Source organism: Alligator sinensis, unplaced genomic scaffold, assembly GCF_000455745.1.
Source record: "Alligator sinensis unplaced genomic scaffold, ASM45574v1 scaffold67_1, whole genome shotgun sequence".
Classification (NCBI taxonomy): domain Eukaryota; kingdom Metazoa; phylum Chordata; order Crocodylia; family Alligatoridae; genus Alligator; species Alligator sinensis.
Window position 1 is genome coordinate 1,524,104 of NW_005842111.1, and position 17,511 is coordinate 1,541,614.

The 17,511-nt window shown below is 43.7% G+C and overlaps 1 protein-coding gene across 3 annotated transcripts in view; it reads left to right on the forward strand.

Annotated features, from left to right (window-relative positions):
• The window catches only part of GULP1 (GULP, engulfment adaptor PTB domain containing 1), a 322,650-nt gene that overhangs the window by 235,066 nt on the left and 70,073 nt on the right, over positions 1 to 17,511 (forward strand). For all 3 annotated transcript variants that reach the window (XM_006024632.3, XM_025205329.1, XM_025205330.1), the window contains one exon: positions 188 to 259. In XM_006024632.3, coding sequence (XP_006024694.1) covers positions 188 to 259 — 72 coding nt within the window. The remainder of the gene's footprint in view (positions 1 to 187; positions 260 to 17,511) is intronic.

Genomic DNA, 17,511 nt, shown 5'->3' on the forward strand with positions numbered 1-17,511 from the left:
GAGGTACTAGTCTAATTAGACATTTATTTTGCTTGTATTTCCTTTGATTAGCAATCACTACATAAGGATTCATTATCCAACAACTACATCAAATATTGACTGATTATATTTACAAAATGTTATTTACAAAGTTAATCAGTAAATTCTGACTTTCAGCCTTTTTTCTCACAAATTACAACATTTTCAGTTTCTTGGCAGTACAGAAGTGGAGCAGCCCAAAGGTACAGAGGTTGTGAGAGATGCCGTAAGAAAACTGAAGGTAAGGAATAATCTTTTATGTAAATATTAAGAAAGTGCGTGCTTAATGTTTTCACAAAGAAGACTTATTTATAGCTAAATAAAGATATTTGAATACATTTTCGGCATCCCGGAAGCTATTACTTCTATTAACCTTCTTTTATTAGGATGTAAAGACTTCTCTATTATATACATATCATTTGATTGTTGATTCTTTCGCACAAACATTTAGGAGGTTGTCCCATGGGGAAATATTGTCATGAGGTGGGTGTGGAAGTGGCAAAACCACCTCTCCTGGTGACCACCTGGGCTCCACTGTGGGCCCCCTTTGGTCTTTCAGGATTCCACGTTATTATCTTTCCTGCCATGCTTTGTTGTTATAAATTGTCAGGGAGGCTGCCTCTAGAGGGCAAAGAGGGTTTTGGACGGTGGGCCCTTTTCTCTGTTGAGGCCTTCCTGGCCTTGTCCCACTTTATTCTGGCTGAGCCTCTCAGCCTAGGTCCACTTTCTTGGGACTACAAGCTCCTAGGCCCAAACTCTATCCATACCCCTGCACCTCTGGGCCCCCTGCATAGGCCCTCATGGGCACTAGGCTCATTGGCCCATGGTCTCGCCCTCATAAGTCCTGGGCTTGCATTCCCAGTCTTTGCTATGCCTCACCCCTTGTGGGGCTTGGGGTGCCTTGGCCCCTGGTCTCATCCTCATAAGTTCTGGGCTTGCACCTCAGTCTTTGCTATGCCTTATCCCTTGTGGGGCTCTGGGCTTCTGAGCCCCTGGCCTCACCTTTGCAAGTTCTGGGCTAGCACCCAAGCCTTTGCTGCCCAACATCAGAGTCCTTCCATCAATGACAGTGCCTAGGATCTGGGATGTCCTTAGGCACCCTTCTCAGTGGCCACCTCAGCCCATAAAGCCACAATCTGGTCCTCCAGTATAAATGAAAACCTCCAGGGGTTAATCTTGCCCTGCAGAAGCTCTTGTCCAAAGAGTCTGAGGTATTTATCTGCTCCCGGTTCAGGATGCAGGGTTTCCCCCACCTCTTCTGCAGCTCTGAATGCTTTCTCTGAGTTCCCCAGCCTAGCTTCTGCCTGGAGCTCTGTGCCCTGCACCTCCTACAGCCAGACTGCCCCTCTGGCTTGAGGCCTGTGCTTATATGTCCTTTCTTAGGTCACCTGACAATCCACATCTGCCCCATGCCTGTCAGTCACTACTTGCACCTAGGCTGAGTAGCCATTTTGTTTTGGGGCTCTCTGCCTGCATTAGCATGTCCCCAAAGTTGGGGAGGGCCAGTTAGCCCTGGACTGCCCCCCCCCATTACAAATATTAATAGTTGTAGATTAAAATACTACTTTCAGTAGTTCACTTTGATCTGTGAACATGAGATGACTAACCCTGAACTTCTCTATCTTCATAGTCTTCTGAAGCAGTGAGCTTGTCTCAACCCTTTGTCATATAGAGAAAGAGGTTCATACAGATACAGGAGGAGGTTCTGATTTGGAAATGGCTAAAGGTCTATGACTAACGTGTTTAGTACTAAGTCAACATTCAAGCTGGTGATGATGGAGGTTTTCAATGCTATTATGAAAGCTGTTCATATACAAGTTATTTCATAGACATCAGGGCTGGAAGGGACCTCGGAAGATCATCGAGTCCAGCCCCCCGCCCAAAGGGCAGGAAGTCAGCTGGGGTCATAGGATCCCAGCAAGATAAGCATCCAGTTTCATCTTGAAGGTGTTCAATGAAGGCGCTTGAACCACCTCCGGTGGCAGGCTGTTCCAGACCTTGGGGGCTCGGACAGTAAAGAAGTTCTTCCTTATGTCCAGCCTGAAACGATCTTGAAGTAGTTTGTGACCATTCGACCTTGTCATCCCTTGGGGCGCTCTGGTGAACAAACGTTCCCCCAGATGCTGGTGGTCACCCCTGATAAACTTGTAGGTGGCCATCAGATCACCCCTGAGCCTGCGCTTTTTCAGGCTAAAGAGCCCCAGGGCTCTCAGCCTGTCATCGTAGGGTCTGCTTCCCTGACCTCTGATCATGCGCGTGGCTCTTCTCTGGACTCTCTCAAGCTTCTCCACATCCTTTTTGAATTGTGGAGCCCAAAACTGGACACAGTACTCCAGCTGTGGCCTCACTAAGGCCGAGTACAGCGGGAGAATGACGTCCCGGGATTTGCTTGAGAAGCATCTATGGATGCAGAAACCAAAGCCTAGAAGTTATAGGCTTAGTTTTGGGGGCTTCACTTCACTTCACAGGATCATTTCCAAATATACAGCACACAAGAATGTTGAGCTAATACTATGGCTCAGTGATGCTTTGCCCCAAAGTTTGGTGTCATCGGCGAACTTGGCCAGTCCGCTTCTGACTCCAGTGTCCACATCATTAATGAAGATGTTGAACAGTATGGGTCCAAGGACAGAGCCTTGGGGGACCCCACTGGTCACAGGACACCACGATGAGTGACTTCCATCGATTACTACCCTCTGGGTCTGACCCCGGAGCCAATTTTCCAGCCAGCGGATCGTGGAGGACCCAAGGTGACAATTGGCCAGTTTCTCCAAGAGGCGATCATGGGACACCAGATCGAAGGCTTTTTTGAAGTCAAGATATATGACATCAATCTCTTCTCGCTTGTCCAGGTGATAGGTCCAGATACCCAGGTTATGGGTATCAGGAATAAGAGATGTCTTTTGGAGAACAGTGTTTTCTACTTCTGTTCACTTGATATTAATGTTAACCATGCGGGATATTTCTGCTTTGTCTATAGGGTGTGTTGGACCACAGAAGAAGGTTCATGCGCAGGAATATAGATAGCATTGTCAACATTCACAATATCACAGTTCTCAGAAAATTGGGCATTTACATGCTTGAACACATTTGGACTTGGTCCTTTCTCAGTGATAATTTCATAAAATGGATGTAATTTTTAGGGTTGTTGATTGTAGCTGTGTTGGTCTAAGGACATAGGCAGACAAGGTTCTTTGGGTAAATGTGATATCTTTTTATTTAATTTTTATTGAAATAAAATTCAAATGTAAATTTAAATAAAAGCTATCACATTTACCCAAAGAACCTTCTCTGCCTATGCGCTTAGACCAACATAGCTACAACCAACAGCCCTAAAAATGTCATCCATTTTATGAAACAATCATTGGGAATTTATTTATTATTTAAATAAATGATCATTTGGAAGGCTGGAGGCAAGATGGCACTGCCTCCAAAATCATTTAGATACTGACATAGCAGATGCTGCATATGCTATTGTAGCTGTGCCCTATGCAGAGTCTATAAAGCTAGAGGCGATATTTTTCTAAGGAGTAGAACTTGGATACTGATGGATTTAACAGTCTATTCTCATAGCCAGAAAGCACTCCAAAACCTGCTCATGTGGTGAGATAAGGAAGATTAGAAAAAATTAGGAAGTAGTGTGTGCTCAAACTCATGCCACATATGACACCCTAATGAGTAGTCACCTGCTAAATCACATTTTTTTTCAGGTTAGCAACAGATAACAGACACTAATCCTCTGTAATCCATTTTTTTAATCTCTTGGGTGTAGTGGCTACCATGTTTGGGAAATTCTGTCACTGATGAATTGCATTGTGGTGGGTGGATGTAGCATCAATTTCTCTGCCAAATTACATATTGATTTAATTGTGCTTCTCTGTGCTAGCTATTTTGGTCTAATGGAGTATCAGTTGACTGCAGTGTGCATACTGCTTTGTCTGTTATTGAACTTTGCTAAAATATTTTTGCAGGGCTGCAGCTTTGTTTTTCTTTTACAATTCTGACAGAAGCAGTTTCAATACACAACTTTATTAAGCTCAAAACCATGAATAATATGAAAAGTACATAGTCAAACCAGCCAACCCCAAACAATAGATATTTCTTAAAGCATCGCAACAATATGAAAACTGAACCAATGAAAATAAATAGAATAAACAAAACTAAAATACTAATTAAACCAGGCAGAAGAGCAAACTGCTACATGAACTCTTAGATGGCATCCATCCTAAATTAAATTCTTCGCCAGCTTTGCACTCATTGACTGTCTACCAGGCAAGCCCTACATCTCCCCCCTTTAAACCAAAACACCCTTTAAAATAATTAAAATGGCAGAGATCCCTTATAGAGCTGTGACTCTTGCCAAAGGGGGGCATTCCCCCCTTTGGCATTCACTGCTTCACTGGTCAAGAAGTCCTCAGAGAAGTCCCACAGGACATTCACAAGAGGAGTATTCTGTTGGGCAGGGGGGCGGGGGGGCGGTCTTCAAAAGTTCCCTCTGGTCCAGATGCCTTAACAGCAATTAAATCCTGGGTAGCCTTGATGGTAGTCTCCTGGTCATGACAGAGGCAGATTGCTAGGGTATTGCCAGATCTCTTGTTTGCTTCCTTTCCACTTTTATTGGAAGTATCTCATGTACCTAATTCTGTCTCAGTGCTGCAACCTGGTACTACAAAAAGCTAGTTTAGCAAGCTACTACAAAAATGCATTGTTGTGGATGTAATGAATACTTTTGCTGAAATTGGGGTGCTTGCTCTATTCTTTCCAAATATTCACCAGGATGCAGCTGGGCTCCTCCAGGCAACTTGCTGTACATCAGGATGTCATGGTGAAGCTGGAAAAGCAGAGTACATTATTGTCCAGAGCAGGTAGAGCATGCTGCTGGCATTCTGCAAGGCAAATGAGGAATCAAATGTCAGGAGAGAGTTATACAGCCCAGCCCAGCCCAGCCCAGCCCAGCTTGTGGGTAGTAGAAGCAGGGGAAAGTGTGCAGAAACACAGTAAGACAAATCACCAGGGACTTTTTGGATTACTGGTAGAAGAATCCCTGAATTTGCACCCTGTAGGACTTGCCTATTTTACCATGTACTATAAACTATGCGTTTAAAGAGGCAGGAAACAGAAGCTGAGCCTGTGCTAGGCTCACCCCAGGACCCAAGTTCAGGAATTTTCAGTGGCAGTATGAACATAGTCAGACATGTGCCCAATTCTATCTGTGTGCAGATAAACACATCTCTCCTTCTTTTATCCTATCTGAACATCTAGCAGATGGGATATCTCTCCTTCCCTATCAGATTTTCTGAAACGGACATTGAACAACAGAAGAAATTAATGGTTGCATATTTCGTTTGTCCTATGTTGAATGCCCAATACTAGCAGTCCTCACTAAGGCAAAATTCCTCTCAACATCGATGGGAACCTGAAGATGAATGCAGATAAGGGATCTAAGTTCTCCATATGATAACCAACCCCGCCCCCTCCCCCACCTCCAGAATTAAACAACAGCTGTTTTTTTCTTACTGGGTACCAATACTTGATGTCAAGGCTTTCCTTTGAAAAGTCACCTTCAAAAACTGTTCTTAGCTTTATTAAGATGCATTGGAATAGTTTTTAAGAGTCATTTTCACACTACCCAAATAAATTAATACTAGGTATTGGTTTTAATTTAGGCAATTCACTCTTTCTAGAAAGAACTTTGTATGAACTGTATGAATTCTTGTTCCCAAACAAGAACACTACAGCATAGTATCACTGTGATAAGTAGTCATTTTTTTTTATATACACTGCCTTAAATTCACAGAAAAATGCACCCCAGAAAAACTGTATAAATTATATTAGAATAATACCCTAAAAGACAAAACTAGATGTTTGTACAGATTTTTCTGGGTTCTAATTTTTTTCCTCCTTAAGCTGCTAAGTGATCCCTGATATGCCTGGTTTATTGTTGGGTCTCACATATGTTGGATTATAAAATATGGTCCTTTTAAAATGTGTTGCTGGGAAATCAGGTGGAAAAACTGTGTTTTTTTACAGTCCCTGGAATGTATTAGCTAAGGGCTGGTACTTGCATTCCTGTCCTAGGCATGGTCTGGTGCTAAAGCTTAAAGCTAAATATTTATGCATGATTTGAGCGAATGATATTACTTGCTATCCAAGATCACGTGGTGCATGTGAAAGCAGTTAGCCAATATGCATGTCATTTTCCAAATTTTCCAGATCACTACCACAGTCTGAGTTACATAAAGATCTTCAAATGTTTTGGAGTATGTTTTCATATAATCCTGTAGCTACTCAGCACGAGCAACTCTCATTTAAGATTGCTGCCGAGAAGACTTTTGGGTAGACTTGAAATATCTCAAAACTTCCAGACAAAACTGTAGGGATAAGTGAAAAGGGTCCTTTAGGCCCCCTTTCAGTCATTTGTCTGGAGATTAAAAACATTTAATAAACATTTGTCTGGAGATTAAAAACCTCCCTTTCAACGATCCTTTCAGCACACTATGTTCTGAATCACAGTTCCATGAAGACAAAAAATATATTCTGATTTTATTCATGAGTGGAAAAGAGTATTGGTTTTCATTTAAGCAGCAGTAACTTAATTAAAATTCAGTGGAACTACAGTAAATCACAGCCTCAGGACCCTATTTGGAGTAGAGTAAAGCAGGTTTTAAATGTTTTGGAGCACAGGAGTTGATACTGATTAAATAATTTCTAGACTGTGGTGGTGTATTTTTTGACCACATGAGTTTGGTTTTAATCAAAATGAACCTGAGGGCCCTTTTACACATGCAGGTAAAGGCTCAATGGGATCTAATGCATGATCCACACAATTGCATGGCAAGGAGGCGCGATTTTTGTGGGATCATGCATTAGATCCCATGATGCCTTGTTGTCAGGACCCAGAGTCACCAGGTGATGTGTCTGAGAGTCTCCTCTGTTGCAGGACTCACAGCCACAGCTGGGCATGGTGTACTTCTGTGGCTGGGATCCTTGTCAGCTGACCTAGCTCCCAGCCTCATGGGAGACTCTGCTGCATGTGCAGATTAAAGCTCAATAACAACTAGCTATAAAAATTAGTACACATTTTTTTAGGTCTAACTTTATAGCTGGTTGGACCTTTTTATCATATGATAACTACTTTATACATGTAGTTGGTCTTAAGGAAATTATGCAGTTAACTAGTTCATTGTATGATACCTGTAATGTGTAGAGGATTAGCACAAAACATTTTATCCCTTGAGGTGATAAACCCCTTCTAAGACTTCCTTAGGATTCTAATGACTGAAAGGAGGCCTATATAATAAGTTCACTCTGGAAAAAAATAAGTGTGCTTGGACTGGTATAAACCTCAAGGTCAGTCACTGTAAAATATTACTGAGCTATCATCACAGTAGCCTGTGTCAAAATTGAATGTTTCATAATTTATGATACCTTCTTCCTTTGATTTCAGGAATCGGGAAGTACCAAATGACACGGCATGAAATGTTGTTTAACCAAACATTTAACCAAAAACAACATTATACAAACTTGCATCATGCTGCTATATGAAATTTGATTTTTACCAGCAGGTGGCACTAATGTTCTACAGTAAAACAATAATTTAGTCTCAAAAACTTTTTCACAAGGCTTTCTGCCGCTTGTTATTTCCTATACTATTTTTACAGCTATGTTCTAGCTGTTCAACAATTTTACTGGGCCATTTACCATTTTAAGTGAAACATAGTTGGCTGACAATGGTGAGTGTCTGCATTTGGCTTAATAGAGATACCTATCTAATCTTCTTTATCAAGTTAGTTTGTCCATTTAACTTGTATTGTCTTCTGATTTATTAGGACAGTAGTATAGATGATGAAAACTAAAATTGTCCAAGGAATGTAGAAAGCTATGTAATGTTATCTAGTGTATGCTTATTAATACTGGTAAGATAGCTAGTATGAACACAGGCTCCTTACATTTTCAGAACTAGAACTTTCAAAAAAAATAATCAAATGAGTTTCTGAAAGGGAAAATCTTGCATATTTGAGATGGATCTAAGAAGTTTGCTTTTAGAACAGAATCCACCCAAAGTCTGGGTGTTCAGATGCAGTTTTCTGGTCCAGGGTGCTCAATAATAGATGTCTGCTTCAACTTCCACTTTTCTGCCTACCTTTTTTGGCACAAAGTAGGATCCCACATTAATGTGTCAGTTATTGCAAGGGTCACAGAAATTATATCAGCATTAAAAGAGAATCGTATATTTGAGTCAAGCTGTTCTAGTGCTGTTTTCAGGAGCTAACTTCTTCCAAGGTCAGGAGACTAAGACATCTTCACTGTTGACAAAAGATAGCTGAAGAAGGAATGGGGGTTCAAAATGACTGGAGGTAATTATTCTTTTTTGCCCTGCCCATAAGAAGAGGGGCTTCAGAGTGGCCAGGCTCTTGCAGCAAGGAAGTCCCTTGGAGGAAACTCTGAAGATCTTGAGTACTTTGATCTCTGAGCTGTGGTCTTCTCCATTCTTCAGCCTCCAAAGGGAGATCTGTATGAAGTAATCATGATGACCAGGAATCAGAGCTGCTCTCTGTCCCTCCTTCACCCACATGGAAGTCTCACTTTTCTAGATTCCTTTCTCCCTTGAGAAGAGATTAGAGTAGAGAGCATCAGCGATACCAGTCACTGGGAAGCAGAGCTTCAGCAAGCTTACTCCTTCACTCTCTCAGCCCACATTAACCAGAAGGAGCTGTCTATATCAGTCATTAATGGACCACACAGAAGATAGGTATTTCCACTTCCATTTCCACTTTGTGCTTCAAAAGCTGTAGTATTGTCCTATCTGGTAGATGTTCAGATAGGATAAAAGATATTCTTTTATCTGGTAGATGTTCAGAAAGCACCATTATCTGCCACATAATAATCATAAGAAAAGAGTAAGGTACAGATGCCTCTAGTAAAAACAGGATTCCAGTCAAGACTGGAATGTACTGCATGGGCTAAGTTAGTTACCATCTAAAAAGATCTGAAAAGAAATGGGGAGCAGATGGGGGACAGCAAAAGGGGTAAATTCCTGTGCCCCACAGAAAAATATTTGTCAGTCTAGGAATGATGAGTGGAGAAAAGCTCTCATGCTGTACCCCCAACAAGTCAAACAACCTAAAAGAAACATTCATGATCTTCCCAACAAAATTTACAAGGGTTAGAATGCATGTTTGGGATAAGATGGAATAATTTTGTATATATGCAAAACTGCCTTAAAAGAGACGACACTGAGCATGTGGGTGGGGAGCAGGGAGAATCATGAGCCATGTGCTGTGGCTTGGGGGAGATTATTTGCATATGCTCACCATGTACCAGCAGCAGCAGTATTAAAAAAAACAAACCTACTGGAATGATATTTCTTATTACATTTATCAATAAAGGCAATATGTAAGAAACCAATCTAAGAAATGCATATACATATACATAATGTGATACAGAAATTATACAGGCATGCTATATAGAACCCACTGCTTAATGAAATAGCCTATCTTTTCCCCAGAGCAGGGTAACCAGAACCACTGTTTGGTTCTTCTGTATATGCTATATTATAACTTTGTAATCTAAGATAATGAATATGTTTAACAAATGTCCTATCCTAAAATCTGCCAGCTGCTTTAATTAAGTAAAATTGCAAATTAGGTAGGAACTGCCTCTCTGACACAAGAAATATAAAATTAGAAAGGCTTTTGCATCTTTATTATCATCCTTTGTATTGCATAGACATCCTTATAAGGAACCAAGGTCTCAAGTCTGTTAGGTGCTCCATATAGATATAATGAAACAATGGTCTGTAGGGTTTACTATTCACACAACAATAGAAGAGAAGGTTTTGTGCAGCAGCTTTAATTCTTTCAAGATTTAATTGTGGAACAGTGAAGCTCCTATTGAAATCTTCCAGTTAGGCAGGGTAGAAAAAGAGAGAAGAATGTCTAGCAAAATATAGCTCAGACTGAGCTTAAATCCAAGAAATCTGACAGTCTTTGCAAGGCATTCCATTTCTCAGTCTAGACTAGGGAACTACTAGTTCCTAGGGATTCAGCCTCAGGAATCATCGGATGGCAGCCCTGCTGGCATTTGAAACTAAGTGTTGTCTCTTTTAAGGCAGTTTTGCATATATACAAAATGATTCCATCTTAACACACACATACAGACACTCCCTCTGATCCCTTCACTTTGATTCTGTTGTGTTCTAACAGCCATCCAATTATTTTCTGGTCTGTGTTTCCTAGAAATTCTTAATACTTCCTAGAAACAAATTGATGCTTACTTATTTCAAGAACCATGCATTGCCACACAGTTTAGTAAACACTGCCCTTCTTATCTTTGTTATATAGCCCATCTGTACTAACTGTAAATGTTAAATAGGCCTCACAGAAAGTTTTGTAATCAACATAATAAAGCCTAATGTGCGAATGGGTTTTGTGTTTAACTTGGTTATGAGTGTCAGCCAAAACTACCAAAACATCTGTGATTATAACAGGAAATATAACTAGCATGTTAATCTGCATGGTAATCTGTTTGTTTGACTGTCAGTGCCTGGAAGACGATGATTGTTGACTTTGCTGCCATCTTGTATTCTCCCACACAGTTAAGTTTGGCAGTTACAGCTACCATGGGAGACTTCCATTTGTGATTTATTTTTTTTGGTCACAGCAAATGAGTGGCAACAAAATTCTTCAGATGGTTTTCTGGAACATTAATGCTATTTTTGTGGCTCTTTTAAAGAAAAGGATCAGTTTTGAACAAAGAATAATTTAATAATATTCCAGCTTTCTCAAAGCAAACCTGAAGCCAGTCATTTGACATATGTATTGTGCATTAGTGAGAAAAGGAGTACCACTCCTTTACAACAGCACTTATCTGCATATTGCTTACCACCAAAAACTTTGCTTTTGAGACCATTTCTCATCTCCCCCTGTATTTCTGAACTTGCTTCAAGTGGTTTTTGTGGCAGGCCAGTAGAGGGCACTCCTGCGTTGAGCCACCCACCTCACTGCACCCGACCACCTTCCAGGCTCCGAGTGCCTCCCTGGGGCTGCCTCACCTCTGGCCGACCCCCTTCCTGGAGCACACCTGCTAGCCTGGGGGTTCCACTGCCACTGCCCAGGGCTGCTCTTGATTCTAGCTCTGTGCACCCTGGGAAACACAGGCCTAGGAGCCCTCAAGGGTACTTGATTCACTTCAAGAACTTGGGATGCTTCCCTCAGTCAGAAGCACAAGTAGTGGTCTCCCTCAGTCAGCCAAACCAAGGGGGGCCCCAGTCATAATCTAGACCCACACCCAATAAGTCTCCCACACTAGGTACAAAGGGAAATGTTTTTTGATTACAAAGGGTAGGGTTAGAATAGGGCACAGGGTAGAGCATTATCAGAGAAATCCCATAGAGCAAACTCCCGTGGCTGGGTAGCCTTTGGTCACGCATCTGAGTTACTGCAAGCTATATATCTAGTTAGATCTCAGGTAGCTTACTCACAAGTGTCATCCAGAGGCAGGTGGAGATTCCCTCTGGAGGCAGGCAGTTCCTTCATCATGAGTTTTGAGAGAGAGAGCAAGTTTCAGATGGTTCAGCTCTTCTCCCTTCCTGAGTCTTCCTCATGACTGCTGCCCCCACCTCCTGGGCAGTCCTCCACTTATATAGACCTTGTGATCTCATTTACCTGATCCAATGGAGGCCAGCACCTGTTGGCTGTCAGCCAACCAATTTGAAATGCATCACTAGTTGCTGGGCAGACTGGCAATTCCTAGCTCCCCAGGGAGCAAGCCCCTCACCTAGGTATGTGATACCAGTCACGTAGGCAGAAGGAGAAGGTTTCCCCCCTACCTGAGGAATGTATCCAGCTCAAGTTACCTAAAGAGATAGGGTAAGGTGTGTATCCTCTGCTGGACCCACCCTAACCAAATTGTCACAGAGCAGAGTTTTTGGGGAGAAACAGAGGTGGCCTTCTGTCACAGCTTTCACCTGTTCAGTCCTCATGTGGAGGTTCTCAAGTGGATGGCAGAGATGCCACAGGTGGCTCACAGTGACAGATACAGGAATAGCCAGAGGTCAGCTGACACCCTGAATACTCCCATTTTAGCAGAAAACACTAGACTGAGATACCGTGCCCCCAAATACAAGATAGCATAGCTACATTTGCATGGCACTGCATCTGGGCTAATAAGCTCTGCTAAGAATATTCTAAAGAAATCAATCCGTCCTAACAAGCTTAGGCATCTCTGTGGCACATCTGACAAGAAGACCACGAGGAAAGCAGTTTCTGGGACTGAGCATAAGTTTGGGTAAAGTTAACTGTAGAGGCAGCAGGTAGGGCTGTAAAGTTATGCAAGGGACTGGAGGTGTAAGGATGGGAATGAAATAGCCTATGGAGTGACAGGGGGGCTATTTAGGGGGCTAGATTTGGACTCAGACTGGGACTATCCAGAGTCCAAATTAGGACAATGGGTTAATTAGAGGCATAACAAAACAAGTTTTGTCTTTTAGTGCTCGGGGCAGGCACTGGGGAGGATTTTTTCCTGCTGGGGCTCTCCTCTCTCTTCATTTAAACAGCAGCTGCTGCTGTCACCACTGTAACAGCACAAGCTTGTGCTGCTGCTGCTGATCCTCAGGCAGCAGTGTGAGCTCTCCGTGACACCCCGGTGGCCACACAAATCCCGCCCCACTCCAGCTCCTCAGGGTACCCTCTCTTTTTCTCTCTTTCCTGCCATGCCTAAATCGAAGCTGCCACAGTATCCCAGACTTAGCCCTAGCCTGTTTTGAGCCAGTGGGTCCTTCCTGTACCCAGTTAAATGAAGTCCTGCCCCTCAAGCAGTAGATTCATAGATTCATAGATGTTAGGGTCGGATGGGACCTCAATAGATCATCGAGTCTGACTCCCTGCATAAGCAGGAAAGAGCGCTGGGTCTAGATGACCCCAGCTAGATGCATATCCAACCTCCTCTTGAAGACTTGGTGAATAAATACTCACCAATTCCCTTCTGTGCCCCCGTGATGAACTTATAGGCAGCCACAAAGTCGCCTCTCAACCTTGTCTTGCGGAGGCTGAATAGATCCAGTTTCTCTAGTCTCTCCTCGTAAGGCTTGGTCTGTAGGCCCTTAACCATACGAGTGGCCCTTCTCTGGACCATCTCCAGGTTATCCGCATCCCTCTTGAAGTGCGGCGCCCAGAATTGCATGCAGTACTCCAACTGCGGTCTGACCAGTGCCTGATAGAGGGGAAGTATCACCTCCTTGGACCTATTTGTCATGCATCTGTTGATGCACGATAAAGTGCCATTGGCTTTTTTGATGGCTTCGTCACACTGCCGACTCATGTTCATCTTGGAGTCCACTAGGACTCCAAGATCCCTTTCCGCTTCCGTGCCACCCAGCAGGTCATTCCCTAGGCTGTAGATGTGCTGGACATTTTTCCTCCCTAGGTGCAGTACTTTGCATTTCTCCTTGTTGAACTGCATTCTGTTGTTTTGTGCCCACTTGTCCAACCTGTCCATATCTGCTTGCAGCTGTTCCCTGCCCTCCGGCGTGTCCACTTCTCCCCATAGCTTTGTGTCATCCGCAAACTTGGACAGAGTACATTTCACTCCCTCGTCCAAGTCACTGATGAAGACATTAAAGAGTATCGGTCCAAGGACCGAACTCTGTGGGACCCCACTTCCCACACCCTTCCAGGTCGAAACCGACCCATCCACCACGACTCTCTGGGTGCGGCCTCTAGCCAATTCGCCACCCACTTCAGTAAGTTGAAGCCCTCTCGGCCCTATCCATGCCTCATGACACCAGTTGCTTTATGGGCTGTTTGTGACCTCCTTCCATCCCTATAGCCATGCCTATGCCTCACAAATGTTACTCCATCATTCACATACCAGGCTGTGTATGCTTCAGCCCTCTTGGCTTTGGCTTGCTGTTTGCCCTTGCTGTGGCCTAGAGCCTAGGCCTAATTGCTCTCTCCTAGCTCTTCAGTCCCAGTCTTTCCCATGATCTCTCTTGGGGGGCCCCCTTGGCCCTGTCTCACTCAGTGTCTAGCCCAGTCCTCCTGCAGTCCCTGACTCAGGCAACACTGCTTGCCTCCGTGGGGCCTGCCCCCCTGGAGTCCTTGACTCTTTCTGGGCTATATGCTGAGCCAGACACTCCTGTGGTCTCCTTACCATGCCTGCTAGCCATATCTGGTCCTCTGGGTTCAAGCTGGAAACTTTATAACAACTTTATAGCTGGTTGCTATCCAGCTTTAATTGGCATATGTAGTAGGGCCTGCTCCTTTGGCTGGGACCCCTGTCAGCTTACTGGCCTCCCAGTTGCAGGGCTACACAAGGGACAGCTGCAGACTCTGAGTCTCAGCAGACACAGGGTGCTACCATGGTCTCCCAGCCCCTGGGGTATGTGGAGCACCCTGTAACTGAGACACCACAGCAGCTGAGGTCTCCCAGCTGTACAGGTGCACAGAGCTCCCCTGAAGCTGAGAAATTGCAGCACCTGCAAGTCTCCCAGCCACAAGGGCAGGGGGGCATGGGGAGACCCCACAGCTGGGAGTCCCATCAATTAAGGGGGCTTCTAGCTGCAGGAGCTAACTTCCTGCCAATGCAGGGGGAGCCCAGGATTGGACCAGCAATAAGGCACGATAGGATCTAATGCACAATTCCGCAAGCATGTCTCCTACCATGCACATGTGGTGTGGCAGGAGGTGCCATTGTGTGGAAACTGCAGTAGACCCCCATTGTGCCTTTACCTGCACAATTAGAGCGCTATAAATGACTTATGGTCACATAGGAAGTCTGCATGATAACAAGAAATGAAACGCTGGTTTCCTGGGTCAGAGCCAGCTACCTTAATTACTGAACCATTTTTCCTTTAAAATATGAGATTATTGAATTCTGTAATTTTGGTATGGCATTTCATTTCTTTTAATCACTGGTATTTCTTTCTTAGCTGATTTGAAGACATCTGGTCTTGTGCTCATGTACACCTTTTACTGATTAACTAATTTGTTAATACTTAATGTAGGAACACTTCATACACAAGTTTTAATAATCCTAAACAAGGATGAAAATTTCCAAAATACTTAAATCTGAAATACATGTTTTTATACAATAGGTTTTAATTTAAAAGAAACCAGAGAAAATTGGTTTAATTAAATGTGCCATTTTTTTCCCCCTTAAAAAGCTTAAAAATAATAAAGAACAAGCTAAATGTAAATTCAAAATAAAAAAGGAAAGTTAAAAGTATCTATGTGTTTAACTTATTTTTTACTCAGCTATTTCAAATGAACAGTTAAATAAGATCTGACTCTTCACACTGGGCTTCTGTTCATGATATTGGGCCAAATTCTTATGTTTTGCCTAAGTGAAAGGCTACACAAAAACTAAATAGGAGCCTGAGAATTTGGCTATCATCTCCATTCCCAAGCTGTGCTGTGATTCAGTATAAGTTTATGTTCTAACCTTGCCAATCTCAGATTCAAAGATAAAGTCCCCAGTTGTTTCTTTCCACTTTCTATTCTGATGCCATTTGAAGCTACAAATATTTACCCTCTTAAATAATGTTTGAATGAAAGGACTACAAAAGTGGAAAATAACCTTGAAAGTACTTGCTGAAGGTAGAAAAGAAAATCTATAAGCACCTTTCAGCCGCAAGGCCTTTTCCAAGTTCATTGTATAAAAGGAAGTACAGGAAACCCTCAATATTAGTGGGTTCAGCATTCGCGGTTTCAAATATTTGCGAATGCCGAACCCACTTCTTAAATACACTTAAAGAAGCTCCTTGGGAGCTTCACGCTTGCCGCCACTGGGTTCCCACTGCTGGGCTCCCACCACCGTGCTCCTGCAGTCACCAGAGTAGCCGGGGCACTGCGTTTATAAATGCAGACTGCCTTGGTGAACACTGCCTTATTTGTGGATTTCACAATTCACGGGGGATATGAGAATGTATCCCCCATGAATGGTGAGGGTCACCTGTAATGGATCTCCATATAAAAAGATCTCCATATATAAAGGTCAGAAAAATAAAGGGATAGGTATCCAGATAAGAATCTGCAGACCTGATGCTCAAGATTACTGTTTGGTGCTTTGTGCACTTTGGTGGTAGGTAGCACTGGGGGAATTACAGAGTAGGATCATTTGTGATCACCTGGTCTGATTTGTGTAGCACAGACCATAACACTTGCCTGACTTTAGAATGAATGTTTTAGTGAAAAAATAAATTAGAAAAAAATCCCATGCTGGTGAATCCTGTACAAATGGAGCAACCTTTATAAGCTGCAGGCCAGAACACCCAGGCCTCACTCCAGTGTGGATCCAGTGGTTTCACTGGCATTGGGATTTGCCTGTACCTGTACTGAGGCTAGGCGCCTCTGCTTTTTCCAGCCCCTCCCCTGCCGAGCTCTCCAGCTGGGATGCAAAAACAGCTTCTAGCTAGTGGACAACTGAGCCATAGTCAGGCAGCCAAGAGCTGTACCTGCAACACCACTTCTCCCCCTCCTTGGATACGGTATGGGTGCAGCTTCCAGCCAGTGGAGAACAGATCCAGGCCAGGAAATCGAGAACTGCATCGGCACTGTCACTGCATCTTCTGCCCCCCCACACCCTACCTGCAGTGTAGATGCTGCTGGAAACTTCCAAGACCTGGCTCAGTTTCCCACCACATGGAAGCTGCTCACATACAGCAGCCAGGAGGTATGAGTGCAGGAAAAAGCAGTGGCCAAATGAGTGCAGCTTCCCGTGGGGTTTGAGCTCAGGCTGGCTTCAACAATCAAGGACAATAAAAAGTCCTTCTTCAGGTATATAGGAGGCAAAAGGAAAGCTCAGAGCAACATAGGGCCCCTGCAGGACAAATCAGGACAGTTGGTGGTTGATGGGGGGGAAAAAAAGCAGAGCTCTTCAATGAGTTCTTTGCTTCAGTATTTCTAAGTACCAACCAAGCCAATTCCCCCACCTCGATCATTGACGGATGTCCACATGGCACCAGTCCACCTACGGTTAGTTCTGAAATAGTTAAGGAGCTCCTGGAGGAGCTGGACGGGTACAAGTCAGCAGGCCTGGACGACCTCCATCCATGGCTGCTGAAAGAATCGGCCAGTGCCATAGCTGAGTCACTGGCACAGCTGTTTGAGCACTCATGGTGCTCCGGCCAGGTCCCTGAGGACTAGAGAAGGGCCAATGTGGTGCCCATTTTCAAGAAAGGGAGAGGGGATGAGCCGGATAACTTTAGTCCAGTCAGTCTTACCTCTTTTCCTGGGAAAATGCTAGAGAAAATAATCAAAGAACACATTTGTGAAGGCCCAGCAGGGGAAACGATGCTGAGGGGAAACCAGCATGGGTTTGTCACAGGTAGATCCTGCCTGACAAACCTTGTAGCCTTCTATGATCAGATCACACGCTGCCTGGATGTGGGACCCAAGGCTGATGTCATCTTCCTGGACTTTAGGAAGACCTTCGACACAGTTTCGCAGCCTATCCTCATTGGGAAGCTAGCAGACTGTGGAGTGGATGCCTACA